Source organism: Gossypium hirsutum, chromosome A03 (assembly GCF_007990345.1).
Source record: "Gossypium hirsutum isolate 1008001.06 chromosome A03, Gossypium_hirsutum_v2.1, whole genome shotgun sequence".
NCBI lineage: Eukaryota > Viridiplantae > Streptophyta > Magnoliopsida > Malvales > Malvaceae > Gossypium > Gossypium hirsutum.
In genome coordinates, this window is record NC_053426.1 from 14,936,279 (window position 1) to 14,956,165 (window position 19,887).

The following is a 19,887-nucleotide window of genomic DNA, read 5'->3' on the forward strand; positions in this document are numbered from 1 at the left end:
CCAAAACAAATTTAAACTGGTTGTTATTGGAAGGGTAGGAATTATGAAGGCCCCGAGATATTTGATCCTAACTCAGTGAAAGTGACCCTTGCTATACGTAGCATCTTTGATCACAGTATTGAATACCATTTGATCAGATGGTATCGCTCTCACACTGTTGTAATATATTCTTGTGCATTTTGGACTTCAATGACAGTTCTATAAAGCTCTGAAATTCTTCAATTCTGGTTTTCTATTTCTCATTTTGTTCATAGCTATAGGAAAAGAGATTCCAAAAAACATCAGATTAAATCTTTTCCATTTTTTTTCATAGTTGTAGGAAAAGGAAGTTCTAAATATAGTATGCATCATTTACTACAAAAAAACCTGTCTATATTTGATCCTATTCATGATTAACTAAAATCTGCAATTTACCTCTAACATTATTAATTCTTCATGATATTATCATATCATTTGTTTAACTTCATGGTACTGAAGCATCAGTCCCCCCCCCCCCCCCCGAATCGACCGATTTGCATGTTCTAAAAAGCAGTCCCTATAAACTTGCAAATTGCAATCTAGTTGAGCTCATTTAGTTTTTAGTCCCTATAAACTTTATCGTGCTTACTTTTCCCCCAATACAAAGTACAGGCAAGCACTTCTGGTATTGACTTCTACTCGTCCAAGGGAAAAGCAGTAGACTTGACAGTACAAATAATATGAAAAAAATTGTAATAAATTAAAGAGTGACGGATTCTAAAGAATAATAACAGAGTTGGAATGTAAGTGGTGTGTTTATCCTTGTTGACTTTAACTTCTACTGCTTTTACTTTTTTAACCCACATGGTTTTACTGACCCTTTATATATATTGAGCTTCTATTCTGTTTCAAAGTATCTTCCGCCGCAGTCCACACCAATCTTCTGCTGCCTTGAAGGTGCATTTTTTTGCTTCTTTATGTTTATACTACGATTTTTTTTTCTTTTTTGCACTGGGGTTATTGAACTTTCCGGGTATCTGGGGATTGAGGAAAAGGCTCTTGTTTGATTGAATGTTTGATTTGAGGACTTTTTATTAATGGGATTCTGTAGTTTTGTAGTAGGGAAAAAAATGAAACTTGTTTGATTGGACAGTTGTTTGTTTACTGAAATTCAAGATTGATCGTTATGTTCATTGCTTATTTCTTGGAAAAATTGGATTATTTTCGTGTCTGTGGCTTGAAATTTGAGATTCTTCTTTACTGGGTCTTTAGTTCTTGAAAAAATTTACGTAGCATGTTCATAAAAATATTTGTTTGGTTTCTTCAATTGAGGTTCAAGCTTTTTTTCCCCCGAGAATTTTGAGTTTTGGTTGAGTTGATCACTGGGATTTTCTAACTTGATTTAGTGAGAAACATTGGTTCTCTCTGTTGTCATCATTTGTAGTGCTGAAAAACTTGTAGGATATGAGTCGAAGAGTTAGGCAGAAACGTGAACATAGTAGGGGAGAAAAGACAAACGTTAGTTCAGAGACCCTTGATTGTGGAAGTTTGACTTCAGCTACTATTTCTGGAGTTGATTGGACAACCTTGCCTGATGATACAGTTATTCAACTGTTCTCTTATTTAAACTACCGAGACCGAGCTAGCTTGTCATCAACTTGCCAAACATTTAGGCTCTTAAGTTCTTCGCCCTGTTTATGGGGGTCACTGGACCTCCGTTCTCACAGATTTGACACTGAAGCTGCAGTCTCACTCTCCCCACGATGCGAAAATCTCCAGAGACTTAAATTTCATGCAGCAGGCTCAGCAGATGCATTAGTTAGTCTTCAAGCAAGGGAACTTCGAGAAATTAGTGGTGATTTCTGTCGGGACATTACTGATGCTGCACTTTCAGTGATAGCAGCAAGACATGAGATGCTTGAGAGTGTCCATTTTGGCCCAGATGCTTGTGAGAGAATAAGCAGTGATGCAATCAAAGCACTTGCATATTGCTGCCGAAGGTTGCGGAGGCTCTGGATGTCAGGTGTTAAGGAAGTTAATGGAGATGCTATAAATGCTTTGGTTGAACATTGTAGGAAGTTAAAGGATGTTGGGTTCATCGAATCAGACAACATTGATGAAGTTGCTCTTGGAAACTTGAATTCTGTAAAATTTTATCAGTTGTGGGGACTAGAAACTTGAAATGGGGATCTGCGGCACAAGTTTTGAGTAGATTGCCTTGCTTGGTGTGTTTAGACATTTCTAGAACTGATGTAAATCTGAGTGCTATTACAAGGTTTTTGTCATCATCCCAAAATTTGAAAGTAGTGTGTGCCTTGAATTGCCGAGTTTTTGAGGGTGAAGTTGACAGTAACCCTATGCAAAGTCACAAAGGCAAAGTACTGCTTACTTTTCTGAATGACATTTTCAAGGGAGTGACATCATTATTTGCTGACAATTCCAAAAATGTTACTGATGTTTTACAGTATTGGAGGAGAACAAAGAATAGAGATAAAAACTTGGATGAGATTGTTGTTTGGATTGAATGGATCTTTTCATATTCACTTTTGCGTATTGCTGAAAATAATCTGAAGGAGTTGGACGATTTCTGGCTCACACAAGGGGCAGCAGTATTACTCAGTTTATTGCGAAGTTCACAGGAGGAAGTTCAAGAAAGAGCAGCTACTGCTATTGCAACTTTTGTAGTCATTGATGATGAAAATGCTACTGTTGATTGCCAGAGAGCTGAGGCAATTTTACGGGGAGATGGAATACGGTTGCTATTGGACCTTGCAAGATCTTGTCAAGAGGGGCTTCAGTCTGAAGCAGCTAAAGTATGAATTGCCTCTTTTTTCCGAGAATATACTAAAAATAAAAAAATTCGTTACTTTCATGAATTATAAGCAATGTTAGAAGTCGCTACAGCTGAACTTGGATGTTTTCATGAATATCATTTTAGAAGTTATGCTCTCATATAATTCTCCTCCTTGGAATTTGTTTTTATCATATAATTCTCCTCCTTGGAATTTGTTTTTATAAGTTGCTTGGGTACTGGACTAGTCATTTTTTTATTGTTGGGATTCAGGCTATAGCAAACTTGTCCATTGATTCAAAAGTTGCAAAAGCTGTTGCTGAAAGTGGAGGAATCAATATTCTTGCCAATTTAGCAAAATCAATAAACAGACTGGTAGCTGAAGAGGCTGCTGGGGGGCTTTGGAATCTTTCTGTTGGGGATGATCATAAGGTTGTGAAAACTGAAGAATTCTATTGATAGTTATCTTCAGATTTTCTATCTTCATTCAACCGTGTTCTTTTTCAGGGTGCCATTGCAGAGGCCGGTGGTATAAAAGCTTTAGTTGACCTTATATTCAAATGGTCTTCAAACACTGATGGACTTCTTGTATGCATCTTTACCTGTTCCTTCCTGGAGATATTTGCATTTTGTTAGCTAAATTGATCCTCTGCTGTATGAAGGAACATGCAACTGGAGCACTGGCAAATTTGGGAGCTGATGAGAAATGCAGCATGGAGGTGGCTGTGGCTGGTGGAATCCATGCTTTAGCTATACTGCTCGCACTTGCAAATTTGAAGGAGTGCAAGAGCAGGTATTTTGTTGTTAGTTTCTTTTGTACATTGAGAAAGACAACTGATGCTGATGGTTTTCTTTATGATGCGTTGTTATTGATTGATATAATTTGTTTAGGATAATTAATAGATATCTTAGAAGTCCATTTGAAAAGATTATGGATCTGCATTTGTAATAACCATAAGGAGATTAAAGAATTTGATCGAGACTATTATTGTCTTCCATAGTAGGTTGGTATAATGCCTGAGTAACCAAAGACAGTTGACTGCAAAGTACCTTCGCCTTTACCATGGAATATGTATCTAATACTTTCACTCAGAGTGCCTAATGGTTATAGCTCCCTCTACTCTATGATTATCAAACAAGGCATCGAGTAATGCAATATTTAACTGGATTCTTTTTCAAGTTTTTAATTTCAGGACTTGGAAAATTGTCATATTTCATTTTTAAGTGGTCATACTATCCCTGGTCAATAATATGCCTGCAAATGGGGATGTCTTTATAAGTTGAAGAAGTAGCCCTTAACTTCATTCAGTTGCTTTCGAACTTTTATCATAAATCATGAGTCCATTCTTGAAGAGTTTGAGAATAATTCTGCATTTCTATGCAAACTAACGTTTCAGCAGATAGCATTTATTTTTTCTTGATAAATAGAATTCTTCTCCTCTTGGCTAGGCTGCTCGTGCCTTGGCTAATTTGGCTGCTCATGGGGATAGCAATAGCAATAATGCTGCTATTGGACAAGAGGCAGGTGCATTGGAAGCATTGGTGCAACTTACTTATTCTCAAAATGAAGCTGTAAGGTAATCTACTTTACTTCATATCACATGCTGTAATAATAATGACTTCTAGAGTAGATTACCTGACACTTGGGATTTCAACCTATACGTTCCAGTAAGCAATTGCATCTATTAAACTAGGCTCGAACTCATAAACCCACCTTTCAAAATGCCATTTTATTTATTCATATCTACTAACAAGCAGGCAGGAAGCGGCTGGTGCTTTGTGGAATTTATCATTTGATGACAAAAATCGTGAAGCAATTGCTGCAGCTGGTGGTGTTGAGGCACTGGTATGATGAATTGCATGTCAAAACCTTATTATTTCATGTTTTCAATTTTCAAGTAAATTATTGTTCTGTTTTATTTTACATATGATGCATCAATTATGAAATTATCTCAAGTACTTCGTTACCTGTTAGACAACTATTAAATGTTTTTCTACCATGCTTTTTATCTTAGTCTTAATTTGATCGTATCCCATGCTATGTGTATGCCCTTGATGATTCCTTTGTAGTTTGCAGTTATGGTTACTTTTATAATAAGAATGTTGACAAGTTTTTTTGTCAAATTCTTCTATTAGACCCTGTACTTCGTATAAATTGGGGATTTAATACCTATACTTTAATTTGATCAATTTTAGTCCCTGTACTTATCGAATTTTGAAATTTTAGTCCTAACCCAATGGTAGCAATTAAATCTGTTTGGTTAAATTATATCATTAGTCATGTATTATATGTAAAGTTATAGCTTTATTCTACGTTCACCAATTGGATCATTCTTAGTGGCTATATTTTTTTAATTTCAAAATTTTAGTCTTAATGCAAATGACAGTTGTTTAAGTCCATTAACTGATCTTTTGTGAGTAATATGTGAAAGTAACAAATAGACATAGCATTACACATGTGATAATATGTTTAACGCATCAAATTTTAAAAATAACAGAACTTAACTTAATGAATTTAATAGTGACCATTTGGTTAGGACTAAACTTTTTAAATTCTAAAAATATAGGGACTGAAAATGACCAAATTAAAGTACAGTTACTAAATCCACAACTCATGCGGTCTAATAGCAAAATTTGACCTTTTTTTTTTCTTTCAATTGGCTTTCTTTTCTCCTTATTCTTATTTTAATTTGAATTATTTGTGAAGATTCAGTACAATCATTTAGAATAGGACACAAAATGTATGATTTCAAACATAAAAAGTAAGGTAATAATTAATATGCAAAGCCTCAACCCAGGAGACTCATAATATGCTAGTCATTCTTGTCTTTAAAATGGATGTGGCAGTATTGTTGCATTAGCTACGTTTAGACTTGAGGTAGATGTTTCATAATTTTAGCAATACTAATTCATATTTAGAATCAGCTTTGATTTCAGTGATTCATTTTATCTATCGACTATTTGGAGGTCTCTACTATATATCCCTACTGAATCTAAACCTAAATTGGAGTTTGTACAAAGTTTATTCTATAGTTCAACTAAAACTACATAAAAGAACAATGAAGATAACTGCGTCTAAAACTACATAAAAGAACAATGAAGATAACTGCGTCTGATGTCAAAAATGGAAGGAAGTACATTTGCTAAAGATGATTTTGTTTCATATAGAGAAGCGTTCATGTTAAAGAAGCTCTCTACCTTCATGGTTCTATTAGTAATTTACCCTATACCTCTAGACAAGAAAAATAGAAGTTTATGATTCCACTACTTGAATTGATAACCCTCATCTAGGTTGTGATTTTGCTCAAATATATTATTTTGCTATCAACCTTATTGCAGGTTGTTGAAACATTTTATTCCGGTTTTGCATGATTAGGTTGCCCTAGCTCAATCTAGCTCAAGTGCCTCCCGAGGTCTTCAAGAAAGAGCTGCAGGTGCCCTTTGGGGATTGTCAGTATCAGAGAGTAATAGGTATTGCATGAAACTTCTTATCTGTAATTGTTTGTTGTTTTCACCTTATGCATGAATACTTTTCAAACCAGTTCGTAGGTTAAAGTTCTCCTTTGCTTTGGTACTGTATACTAATATAAAGATCTTTTTTTGTAAATTGAATGCCAGTGGTGATGGCCTTGTTCGTGCTATTTAGTTTAAAGTTTGAAGCATTTAATACATGTGTGTAAACCTTAAAATCTAGATGTAATTCATCTTCAGTTTTCATGCATCGACAGAATGTATGATCTACAATGATTTAGGCCTCAATTGTGTAATATTATGTCAAACTGAAAGACTCAACCTCCTTTCCCTTATTTTATTGGTTATAAATGGCCATTTTGATATACATATTTTTATATTTTCTATTAATGTAGCATTGCTATTGGAAGACAAGGCGGTATAGCTCCCCTTATTGCCTTAGCATGCTCAGATATTGAAGTAAGTTTTTCACTCCTTGCTTGCAGATTAGTCGTTTCTTTCAAATTTAGTTTAAGATGTTTTTCTTTACTTTCATTGTGATTGTAATCTTGTTATATCCTCTATCTAATGTTGTTGTTAGTGCAATTGCATTGGTTGTGATTTCTTTGACTTTTTTTTTTTTGAAAACAATTTAGAGAATAAAATGACTTAAAGTTGATGTGAATGGACAAATGATGAAATTAGAGATAAATACTCTAATATATTAAGGAAAAACTCACTCAAAAACTATATATTTCTAAAAAATATATGCAGATATATATACATGTAGCATTGAATCATGTAAGTACAAAATATCTCTAACTAGAATCTCTAAAAATCAGTTATAATCCCTGGAGAAGACTATGATAAGTCTTACAACTAAGCCCTTTAATAAAAACATTAGCTAACTGTTTTTCGGATGCTAGATAAGATAGACTTAAGACACCATTGACTACTTTTTCCTTAATAAAATGATGATCTATTTCAATGTGCTTGGTCCTATCGTGTTGCACTAGATTTTGAGCTATGCTGATGGCCGCTTTATTGTCACAGTATAAGGTTGATCCATTTTCATTCAACACCTTTAGCTCTTCTAATACTTTTCGCAGCCATAAAAGCTCAAAAACACCTTGAGCCATGGCCCTATATTCAGCCTCTGCACTTGATCGAGCAACAATACTTTGTTTCTTGCTCCTTTAAGTGACTAAGTTTCCTCCCACAAGAGTACAAGAACCTATTGTAGACCTTCTGTCATCAAGAGAGTCAGCCCAATCTGCATTTATAAATACTTCTATCTTGAGATGATTATTTTTGAAGAAGGGAATACCTTTATTCGGTGCAGACTTCAAATAGCACAAAAGGCCCAATAATGCCTGCATATGGGCTTCATGAGGATCATGCATAAATGGGCTTATCAAACTAACTGCATAGGCTATATTAGGTTGAGTATGAGCAAGATAAATCAATCGTCCGACGAGTCTTTGGTATCTCCCTTTATCCACCATTTCACCGATCTCTACTTGTAACTTGTGATTACTCTCAATAGGTGGTTCTGTTGATTTGCAACCTAACATGCCAGTCTTTGTCAGAAGATCTAAGACATACTTTCTTTGGGAAATAAGATTCCCTCTTTTGATCTGGTCACTTCTATTTTGAGGAAATATTGTAACTTTCCTAAGTCTTTGATTTCGAATTCCTGAGCCAATTGTTTCTTAAGCTGGGCCATTTCTTTCCTATCGTATTCTGTCATAATTATGTTATCAACATAAAGTATAAGTAGAGTAATTTTACCATTGTGATGTTTTATAAAGAGGGTATGATCAGTATTACTTTGTCGATAGCCAATCAACACCATGGCCTCACTAAATTTGTCAAACCAGGCTCTAGGAGATTGCTTTAGTCCATATAGAGTCTTTTTCAGTCTACACAGCTCCCCTTGAGTATCTTTATCCTCGAATCCTAGAGGAACTTTCATATACACTTCTTTCAAGTCTGCATGTAAGAAGACATTATTTACATCAAACTGTTGTAAGTCCTAGTTGAGATTTGCTACACATGATAAAAGGATCCTAATCATGTTCAATTTAGCAATTGGAGCAAATGTTTCTTGATAATTCACTCTGTAGCCCCCTAAACCCGGCCTAGACGTTGTGGCCGAATCTTAAAGATCACATTGGTCAAGTTGATAGCGCAGAAAAACATTTAGCTATTTTTCTTCCGGAAATCGTCATTTAATAAAAATCATTGTTTTTTACTTGAGTAAAGTCAAGTAGTGTCTATAAATTTTCTTTTTAAAAGTAATTATCAGAAATTGATTAACTTAGATAAAAAATCGAGTTTCGAATATATACAGAAAACATCATATTTTAAAGAAAGTGTCGTAGCAAAAAATAACTAAATTTCATTGGTTGATTTTAAAATTGTAGTTTGACAGTGTCTTGTAAAACATTGATTAAGTGGGCAAATAGATTTCAAAATTCTAAAAATGAGTTCTTAAGTTTGAAATAACAACATCAAGTTAGGTTTTTCGTTGAGTTTTTCTTACCAAATTTATAAACCATATTAAAATATAATTTTAAAAGCTTAATCATGCAATCTCATCCAAAAACCCTAAAATTCAAATAAAAAGTCTCATGTCATAGTCCACAATAATAAATAATAGTTTCAAAATATCAAGTAATAAAGTATGATAGTTCATTCGAAAATATCCAAGTGCACCTCCGTAAGTTGAGTCGATGCCTAACCTCGATTGTTATCTGAAAAATTAGAAACTTAAAGGAGTGAGCTTTTAAAGCCTAGTGTGGGTCAATTTGCATAATAACAAAAATTAAGATAGAATCTCAACAGCATAACAGAACACATACAAAAATATATAATCATAGAGTCACATTTATCAATATGCATATCAATGATGTCGATGCAATGCTTTTTCAAAAACAGTGCAGATTTTCATAAAATATTTCTTACCCATCTCTGCTACACACCATAATGAGTTTCCTAGAACTTGTCCATCCAATATCACACCAATAATATGGTTAAGCCACCAGATAGTGCAGACAAGCTGCCAGATACAGAATATTGTGGTAAAATCATCAAATAATGCAGACAAACTGCAAGATACAGAATATTATGGTCAAGCCACCAGATTTGCAAATATACTATTAGATAATGTGGTTAAACCATCAGATTGTGCAAATTATTAAACTGTAAGAATCTTCCTCTTTTCACATAATCCCAACCCCATGCATGTGATATGACATACAAAACATAATTTTTGGTTGGCATGCTTTACATGCGAAGATCTCATTACAAATTAACACATTGACATGCTTAACATGAGAATCAGATCTCATTATAAATTAACACAGTGACATGCTTAACATGCGAATAAGATTAATAACAGAAACAGTGACATGTTTATTTTCATGCTTATTAAATAATGTCTATGTCACAATACATGAGTGTCATGAATAACATGGTATATCATTTAATAGAAAACATACAATACATTCACAACATCACAGATCTGTAAGTTTAGATTTACTTACTTGGGAATCCTCATTTTAGACTAATTTATCAATCAATTTGAATACATAGCGTATTCGCACATTTTCGCGTTTCAGAATTTGTTAAACAAATATTTAATATTATCACATTTATTTAATTATTAACAATTTCACACATTTTAAGAAGATTAATCCCCACACCTAAGTTATTTAGTTTCGACGCAATACTAGTCTCTTCAGTTGATCACGCTCGGATTTAGCTAGACTACAGTAGTTTTGAGTATAAAACGATGTTTTATTAATTAAACAATATTTTATTAGTCCTTAGACTAAAGTGATAACCACGACTTGTCTTTTCACGAATCATTACTTAAGCTTTAATGGATACTATTTGGATTCGTGACTCACTTCCAATGCTAGGAGTGTTCTGTGTTGATGATAGTCAACCCTTCAACAAACAAATACTTTATGAGAGAGGATATCTAAAATGAAAGAATAAAATTCGGAACCCCACTTTCATAATCAACCTAAGAGAGATTAAAAAAAAAGATTGGTATGGTAGGATTTACCAATACTTACACAATATCGATAGGAAAGGGGCTCAATGATTCCCACGATGATCCGATTAGAGAGGAGGATCTACAACTAACCAGATTACTATAAAATAAAAAGGATAGATTAGAAAAATGATGTAAATAAATCCTTTCTAAAATAGAAGTATAATAGTTGTACGAGTAGAAAATCAATTACAAGGTAAAGGATGAGAAAAGAAAGAAAAACGGAGAAGAATGGTGGAAGACGGCTGCGACGGTGGAGGTCCGACTGTGGTGATGGTGTTGTGGTGGTGAGATGGTGGTTCGGTTGGCTAAAAGTGGTGGAGGATTGGAAGAAATATAAAGAAAAGAGGTAATTTAGGTGGTGAAATGGAAGAAAAATGAGAGAAAGGGGAGGAGTAAGGAGAAGGGGTGGCAAAAAGAAAGGAAGAGAGTAAAATGAACAAAAAAGAAAAGTGTTTCATGTGTCTAGATGCATTGGACGATTAAGGTATGGTAAGGGTGGAAAAAAGGCCATATGAGAAAACAATGGCATGGAAATGGGATCAAATGAGTGAAAATAGGGCTATTGAAGAAAAGTTTTATGTAAACAATGGAAGAATCTTCCCAAGCATGGCAACTATAGGTTGGATGGTAAGGGGGTTGACAACCCCTTTTTAAATGCCAAAAATTCTTAAAAGAAGTTCTAAGTAAGGGGAATTGAACCTAGGATCTTTAGAAATTTAATTAGGCACTTAACCACTTGACTACTCACTAGCTTGTTTATGAATTGACAAATTAATTAATAAAAATATGAGGTGTGACACATTTCATATGTCTGAGTAAATCCTTGCGCTACTAATTTGGCTTTGAGTCTTTCAATTTAACCATCAGCCTTATACTTGGTAGTAAACATTTATTTGCAATCAACCATTTTTTGCCCTTTAGGAGGATTAATCAATTCCCATGTCTCATTGTTTGCTAAATCCGAATTTCTTCTATATAACTTTCTTCCATCTTGGATCAATGATAACTTCTCTTCAATCTTGTGGAACAAATATAGAGAGCAAGAATAAAGTAAAAACTCGATAAGATAGGCGTAAGGAATCATAAAGTAAGTTATAGATAGGATGTAAAGTGCAAGTTCTAACACCTTTTCGTTGAGCTATTGGTAATTCTAAATCAGTAGCAATTCAGGTAAAGAAGATTCATCTGTCAGTGAAGAATCAAGGCACAGAGTAGATTGTATGATGTCTTCTTTCTTGCCTTTTCTAGTGTATGTCCTTAAATCAGGCCTATCCAACAACTGTCCACTAGTATTCTCTTGAACTAAAGTTTTTATTGAAACTAAATTGGGAAAAGTAATAGAGCAATGTGTTATCTCTTCATTTTCAATAACTACCCCTAAAGAGATGGTTGTGATGAAGAAAAGTAGGGTTCATTCTCACAAAATGTTACATCCATACTTACATAATACTTTCTAGATGGCGGATGATAACATTTGTAACCCTTCTGTGTGGGAGAGTATCCAATGAAAACACATTTGATTGCTCGAGGATCCAGTTTAGTCCCATGTCAAAGATAGACAAAGCAAACACAACCAAATACCTTAGGAAAACCGGGTAATTCGTCTTTCCCTATAAGATTTCTATGAGACTTTTAAAATTAAGGACTCGAAGAGGCATCCGATTAATGTGATAAGCAACAAACAAAATCGCATCCCCTCAGTAAGCTTTGCGAGGTTCATAGTGCACATAAATGATCTAGTAACCTCTAAAAGATGTCGATTTTTCCTTTCGATAACACCATTCTAAGCACTTGTACCAAGACAATTGGTCTAATGTAAAATCCCATATGATTCTAAATAATCATTAAAATTTTACTTAGTTCCATAATCAGTTCGCAAAATCTTAACTTTAGCATCAAACTGAGTAGTAATCAATTTAGAAAGAACAGAAACATGAGAAAACATCACTTTTGGACTTTAATAAAAAAACTCATGTCATTCGAGTGCAACAATAAATAAATGTAACGAACCAACGATTACCAGATAAATAAGTAAGGCGAGTAGGGCCCCAAACATCAGAATGGATAATCTCGAAGCAAACAGTACTTTTATTATTAGGTAAAGGATAACTATTTCTTGTATGCTTAGCAAACTCCCATGCATCACACACTAAAGAATCCAATTGAGTTCTTGAAAACAAAGTAGGAAACATCTTGGCAAGAATAGTAAATGATGGATGTCCTAACCGCCTATGCCATTGAATTATATCCCGGTTGACATCTTTATTCTCTCTAAATAAGGCTTGGAACATATTGGACGATCGGACCAGAAGATATAAGTCATTGCATAATCTACCATTGCCAATTGTCTTCCCTATCTAGAGGTCTTAAAAGATACAATGATTAGTAAAGAACTCAAGTTTACAATTTAAAGCTTTAGTGATAGTAATAATAGATAAAAGGTTAACCGAAAATTTAGGGACATGAAAGACAAAGGATAAAGTGATATTGGGAGTACAAACAATAGAACATGTTCCAGAGACGGAGGTAAAGGAACCATCGGCTATTCGCACACTATCTTTAGATGGACAAGTGATATAGTTAAATAAGCTTTTGTTTGACCCTGTTATATGTCTATTTACACTGGAATTAATAATTCAAGATTCAAAAGTAGATGGAGAATTTAAAACAGTACTTGATTTCGCATAATTAGACTTGGCACCGAGGTAGAGTCCAATTGAGACAAGAGACGTTGGAGATGTTGAATCTCGTCTGAGGTAAAACTCTTAGCAGAAGTGGACTTGTCTTCTGTTGTCACAGAGTCTGACAAATTTACTTGAGAATGAGAATTACCCCATTGCTTTCCACCACGACCTCAATGGGGTCACCATGTAACTTCCAACACGAATCTTTAATGTGCCGAGGCTTACTACAATAGTCACACGTCAAGTGAACCTTGTCAGACTTATCACTTGACGGACCATCCTGGTTAGCAATGAGGCCAGCTTTCTCAATTGATGGATTATAGAGCATAACAGTATGCTGACTCTCCTCCTGTTGTACATAAGAGTATGCCTCATGAAGAGAAGGGAACGAAGTTTTGCTAAGAACTTGAACCTAAATTTGATCAAACTCAATATTCAACCCAACCAAGAAATCAAAAACTTGCTTCTTCTGCATTATCTTTTGAAATTCCCAGCATCACCGGTACAAGTTGCTTGAAAATCTTGATAATAATCAAGTTCCTGCCACAAGCCATTTAATTTAGTAAAATATTGAAAAATCGTTAGCTCCCCCTGTTTTGTACCATGCACTTTATTACGAATCTCAAATATTTGCACATCATTCCCGATATAAGAGTAGGTGAGAGTAGTAGCATTCCAAATTTTTTCCGTAGTAGTAAGCAACAAATAAGTTTTGGAAATATGATGTTGCATAAAGTTGATAAGTCATGCCATAATAAAAGAGTTCGCCAAAACCTGGTATTAGTGATGTATCCCTACAATCCACAAGCCTTGATAAACAACAAGCAAGACTTTGACCAAACAAGGTAATTACGTCCATCAAGCTTCATAGGATTAATTTGCAATGAGGGATTATCAGCTGGAATCACAAGTTTCTCATCCTTCGACATAATGTTGAGAAAAACATCTAATACCTTAAAAAAAATCTACTTGGAAGAATTATAACAATAATCACTCCAAAAAAATGCAAAAGAGATCCCACACAAAAAACTTAGCTGAAATACACCACCAATTAGAGGAGAATGATCGGAAGGGAGTAGAGAGCACAGCGATGGCGTCGAAAAAAACACAGCAGCAACAGGTGAAGGCGACGTGCGGTGCGTGAAACAAAAAAGGCAGAACCTTGTGATGATGCGTGAGGTCCACACACGTGTCTTTTGGTCATCGGACTCGAAGTTTTCGCTGGTGAGTAGAGTCCGACTCCAATGGTAGGGGCGGTGAGAGAGAAAATAAAGGCTACGGTGAAAAGTACCAATGTAGTGTTTCTAGGGTTTTTGGAACAAAGCTTTGAAAATAAAAAAAAAATTATCCAAAAAAAATGAATCAAATATCTGATACCATGATGAAATTAGAGATGAATACTCTAATAATTTATTGAGGAAAAACTCACTAAAAAAAAATATTTCTAAGAAATATGCACAGATATATATACATAAAGTATTGAATCATATAAAGAAAGAATATCTCTAATTAGAATCTCTAAAAATCAGCTATAATCCCTAAAGATTAGCTATTGAATGCTGTCAAATAAATCAAAGATTCTCAACAACAGATTATATTATTGTTAGGCTTTGGCCAATGAGGGTTATTTAGAGAATAAAACCTTCTTTTGGGGCACTCAACCTGAAAATTTTACATTGCAATAAACAATATAAATATTGAACCTCTTTGTATAATCTCAGTCTAATCCTTAAGACTGGATCTTTTAATAGAAAATAAATATAATGGTTCCTATAAATGATGATGTTTTAAATTGCATATTTGAAAACAATGTGCGACATGCATTCCACGTGACTTATAATTTTCTCATTTGTATAACTTTCTAACTGTAAACTGAGGTTTTGGTATTTGATTGAGTTTCAGGATGTCCATGAGACTGCTGCTGGAGCACTCTGGAATTTGGCCTTTCATCGTGAAAATGCTCTCCATATAGTACAAGATGGTGGAGTTAAACCCCTTATTCATCTATGCTCTTCATCAGTCTCAAAAATGGCACGGTTTATGGCTGCATTAGCCTTGGTTTACATGTTCGATGTGAGGTATGTCAAATTACTTGGTGCGAGTTGTCAATACTTGTGTGTTAGAATGCTGGACTCTTAGTTTCAGCAATCAGCTTTCAACCCTTGGGAGCCTCAAATATATTATTAAAAAAAAGCCGTGCTTTCTACTCAAGAGAAGCAAATAAGAAGAGAAAAGAATACTATTTAAGCTTTGGTAAAAAGGTGGAATTGACTGGTAGGAAAATGCTTCTAAAAATTTCTTTTGAGGACTTTTGGCTTAACTTTTTACAGAATAGACACATCTGTTCCGATTGGGCCCTCATCACCAGGCAGTTCAAAGATTCTGAACATGGATGGGGTTGGAAGGATGGCCTTGAAGCATGTTGAAGAATTTGTGACCTCATTCTATGATCCACAAACCTTTCATTCCGCAGCTGCATCATTAGTCCCCAGTGCTTTGGCACAGATAGCAGAAGCCATAAGAATACCAGAAGCAGGACATCTAAGATGCAGGTTTAAATGTTTTGGCCTTTGCATTTGATATTCAACTGGTAAATTTGTAGGAGTTTATGGTAGTAAACTTGCATATTGTATCAATCTGTTTAATTTGTTAACCCTCTAACACCATTCCTCACTTCTTGTAAAGAACATGATGTTTGCATCCACTTGTCAGTTTCCTTAATCTCTGTATCTGTCTATCTCATTCGTCTCTCCCTTTTATCTATCTCTCCATAGACAATGAAAATCAACCCAAAAGAGCAACGAGTCCCATGAGGTAATTGCTGATGAGATGGTAGCCTTTGGATTTTTATAAACAACCCTAAGGCCTTAAACCTTGTTGATGTAACTTATATTGCCCCTTATGTATTGAAACATCAACGTATGTACCTGTCACTAATGACACTACCCTGGACTCATTTATGAAGCAGCCATGGCCAAACATTGTGTTTTAGTGACTCCATCTCTTGAATCCTCATTTTTACCTCTAGCATAGTTTGCATCTCTTGCTACTCTTGGAACTTAGTAAACACAAATGACCAGTAGACCACCCCAGTCATTTTGTAGTAAAAGTTTATTCTTTCACTCGACTAGGAAGTGACTCGAACACCATTCTGGACTTTCTGTACCTGAGATCTACTTGTTTCAACATTGTTCAGTCATATTTGTATGAAATTCAATATGTCTACTCCATACATTTTGTAGGAAATGCCTTTGCAAGCTGACTGCCAAGACACTAGCACCTTTTCTTGTAACAGTTCATGGCAATTGGCAAGTTTTGAGTTGATCATACATTTATGCCTATTGCATCCATGCTTGTCACTCCTGCATGTAAAAGGAGTTCCTGGAAAGTGTTAACTAAAAGGGGTGAAAAATCAAAGAAGTCAAACCAGAGTTTAAATTATCAGATTGAGAAAATGAATCAATGGGGGGAAAGTATTTGATGATGAAAATGCTGCCAATCTTACACCAGGTTCGTCTTGATCCTCATATAGCTATGAGCGGTATGTGGAAATACTTCCAGCCTATGGTACTTGGATTGTGTATCAGTGCCAGATACAGATATGTATCTGACACCGTTATGTTTGGTTTTTTCCAAGTTTTTCCTAGTATTAGAGGGTCCTTGTCTAAATAAATGTCAAAAAAGGGTGTCGGACACAGGTTCTTCATAAATTGAAGAGTCACTCCTGCAATGTCTAGCTTTAGGCAGTGAATTTGAAGCTGTTGTCAATTTTAGCGTCCATTTCCACATGCATTTTTATAAATACAAGTGAGGTTTCCGTTTGCATAAAAAGAGAGTTTCCATACCTACTACTTTTTTCTATGTAAATGACATTTCACAAGTTCCATGTTCATGGCTTACCTTCAGGATTCATTTCTGCATTCTAATACGTTTTTTATTCCTTTACAAATCTCTCCAGTGGTGCCGAGATTGACAGATTTCTCAGAATGTTAAGGGACCCTTCTTCTGTACTTAAGTCCTGTTCTGCATTTGCTCTTTTGTAGGAAAGCGCCTATTCTCTATCCTATTTATTAAAAATGTTTATATTGTTTAATTCCCATTTTGCAATACATTTTGCAGTTTACCTTGCCTGGAGGACGGCATGCAATGCACCATTCAAGCCTCCTTCAAAATGCAGGAGCACCAAGGGTCTTATGTGCCGCTGCAGCTGCGTCAACAGCTCCTATTCAAGCCAAAATTTATGCAAAAGTTGTGCTTCGGAACCTTGAGCACCACCATGAAGTCTCAATTTAGTTGTGAGGATAGTTTGTTCTGAAAAAGCACAATCTTCTTTAGAATTGAACCAGGAGGATGAGGCAGGCGACCTCAACGTCTTTTCAGAACGAAAACCAGTCTTTTTCAATACTAAGGTTCAAAACTAGGAAACTTCTTGGGCCTCCATTATTTGTGGTAAGAAAATGAAGAGGCCTGCATGTTCATGAAGATCATAGCAGTACACTGATGTTAATGAGGTTTAACTGAGTACCAAGGGTTTTTTGTTTGTTTCCCTAACATCACCAAAAGGAAAAAACGAAGGAGCAAATAAGAATAATCCCATCTCAAAGAAGTCAATCTTTTTACCTTATATGTACATATAGTTTGCAGTGATTTTTCATTAGTATCTGATCAAGTGAGCTCTAAGTTTTCCTTATTACCTCTGCAATTACTCAGGTCAACGACACTTAATATTATTCTAGTTTGAGTCCTTGGATTTGTATCATTTGGGGTCCAAATTGCTTTAGTTTTAAAATCAAATCAGTTTGCTTTTGAATCATTTTGAGCATTTAGGTTTAATTCTTTTTAAAAATCTGAATAAATTTGACTTTAGATTATTATATTTTCATTTAGCAAATTCTTATAGTTAGACATTTTCTAATCAAATTGGCTTGGAATGAATCCAAAATATTCACATACTTTTTGTGTTTGTGTAAGGGTGCTATTTGTTTCTCGTTTTTTAAGAAATTTAAATGAACAGTTAGTGGATCACCATTAACCTGTCCTACAGCACTTGGGGAGGGGAAAAAGGAAGAGAAAATTTATTCAACTAACTTTGAATCAGCATCAGTGACAGTGCCAGTATTCAGCAAATAATTCATGCATGTGACCAATAAGAAAGAAGAAACGTTTACTAACAAAAAATAATGGAAATGTTTGTATAAAAAAATAAAGTCTCTTTTAACTTCTGATGATAAAATAAAAATTTTTAACCGAAATAGTTAACAATATTAATTGTTTAAACTGATTAATGACATAATAAAAGTAAAGAAATTATATTATGTTCAAAATTAAAATATATGTATTTAAATCCAAATTTTAGTATAGTATAAGGTGTCAAGATACTTAGTATGAAGAAAGTATGAATTGTATTATTTAAGAGAACAATCAGTTACCTATTTAGTACAATAGGGTAACCATCTTCATAACTACTAATTGTTACAACAGACTAACTAACACCTAACTAACAAAGCTTAACATCTTTACTACTAACTTTCATCATAACATGCCCCTATCAACTTCTTCCTCCTGGTAAACTTTCTTCTTCTTTGGACAGAACTCGAAGCTTGTTCCGGAATCTGTCAAATAAGCCAACTGATAGAGGCTTAGTCAAAATATCTGCAACTTGATCTTGACCAGATATATGACCAACTTGAAAAGAACCACTCACAACCCTTTCTCTGAGAAAAAATAAATCCAGCTCCACATGTTTAAATTGGAATGCATCACAGGGTTAACAGCAACTGCAGCTAAGCTATCACACCGGAGCAATGCTTTGTGAGTAACTGGAACACCAAGTTCAGATAGTAAAGACTTAACCCATACTAGTTCAGCCGTGACCTGAGCCAAGCTCTTGTATTCTGCCTCTGCTGTGGAACGTGACACAACTGACTGTTTCCTACTACTCCAAGAAATCGGATTACCTCCCAAGAAAACACAGAAGCCGGAAGTTGACCTGCGATTATCAGCATCTGACGCCCAACTTGTATCAGAATACCTCTCAAGAAGCAACTTCAAGGTTGGAGTGAAATATAAGCCAAAATCCAACGTTCCTCTCAGGTATCTCAGAACCCGTTTCACAGCTTTGTAATGAGTGTCCAAAGGCCTATGCATAAACTGACAAGCCTTGTTTACTAAAAACGCAATGTCAGGTCTTGTTATGACCACATACTGCAAGGCGCCTACAACACTTCTGAACAGACGCTCGTCTTCAACAGGAGTCCCTTCATGAGCAGACAGTTTGCATGAAGTCATCATCGGAGTGGAAGAGGGTTTTGACTTTTCCATGGAGGCACGCTGTAATAAGTCGAGAATATACTTCTTTTGACTCAAAAAGACACCATGAGGAGTGTGAGTAACCTCAATACCAAGGAAATAGCTTAGTTGTCCCAAATCTTTCAAAGAAAAAGTATCATGTAGAGCTTTGACAAATCATCAATCTCACTCGAGTCAGTATCAGTTACTATAATATCATCAATATATACAAGCACATAGAAGAGCTGAGTGCCTGTTTTTTGAATGAAAAGGGAACTATCAGCTTTAGAAGCTACAAACCGAGTGGTTAACAAAAAATCCCTTAACTTTTGAAACCAAGCTCGAGGGTCTTGTTTAAGCCCATAAAATGCCTTACGTAACCTGCAAACAAGTTGTTGCCCATCACCACTGTGCTGTTCAAACCCAGGTGGCCGTGTCATGTATATTTCTTCATGAAGATCGCCATTCAGGAAGGCATTGTTGATGTCCACTTGCTGAAGGGACCAGCCTCGAGAAACAGCAAGAGCCAACATCACTCTAACCGTTGTTGGCTTGACAACAGGACTGAAGGTTTCATAAAAATTGACTCCAGCCTCCTGAAGATAACCTTTGACGGCTAAACAACCTTTGTATCTAGCAATCGAACCATC

At 35.2% G+C, this 19,887-nt stretch overlaps 1 protein-coding gene, 1 long non-coding RNA gene and 1 pseudogene across 3 annotated transcripts; 1 reads left to right on the forward strand and 2 right to left on the reverse strand.

The window, feature by feature from the left end:
* Positions 1-602: 602 nt before the first annotated feature.
* LOC107947340 (protein ARABIDILLO 1-like) lies at positions 603-17,762 on the forward strand (annotated as a pseudogene).
* On the reverse strand, positions 8,471-14,838 carry LOC121225074 (uncharacterized). 2 transcript variants are annotated; one of them, XR_005922858.1, is made up of 5 exons: positions 13,724-14,838; positions 10,456-13,489; positions 10,285-10,362; positions 9,167-9,260; positions 8,471-8,955 (listed from the first exon to the last, which is right to left on the reverse strand). It is a non-coding gene; the product is annotated as an uncharacterized lncRNA (long non-coding RNA). The 2 variants fall into 2 exon arrangements; XR_005922860.1 differs by lacking the exon at positions 10,285-10,362 and having other exon boundaries at positions 8,491-8,955; positions 9,167-9,309; positions 12,940-13,489; positions 13,724-14,835.
* Positions 17,763-18,497: 735 nt separating the features above from the next.
* LOC107944898 (secreted RxLR effector protein 161-like) lies at positions 18,498-19,270 on the reverse strand. The gene is made up of 2 exons (XM_016878733.1): positions 18,747-19,270; positions 18,498-18,663 (listed from the first exon to the last, which is right to left on the reverse strand). Exons 1-2 carry the CDS (start codon positions 19,268-19,270, stop codon positions 18,498-18,500), a joined length of 690 nt encoding a protein of 229 aa, XP_016734222.1.
* Positions 19,271-19,887: the final 617 nt, after the last annotated feature.

Coding starts and splice junctions, on each gene's coding strand:
- LOC107944898 (XM_016878733.1), bottom strand. CDS start 19,270: ATGGAAAAGTCAAAACCCTCTTCCACTCCGATGATGACTTCATGCAAA. Junction 18,664..18,746: donor ACTCACAAAGCATTGCTCCG/GTGTGATAGCTT, acceptor ATTTTTTCTCAG/AGAAAGGGTTGTGAGTGGTT.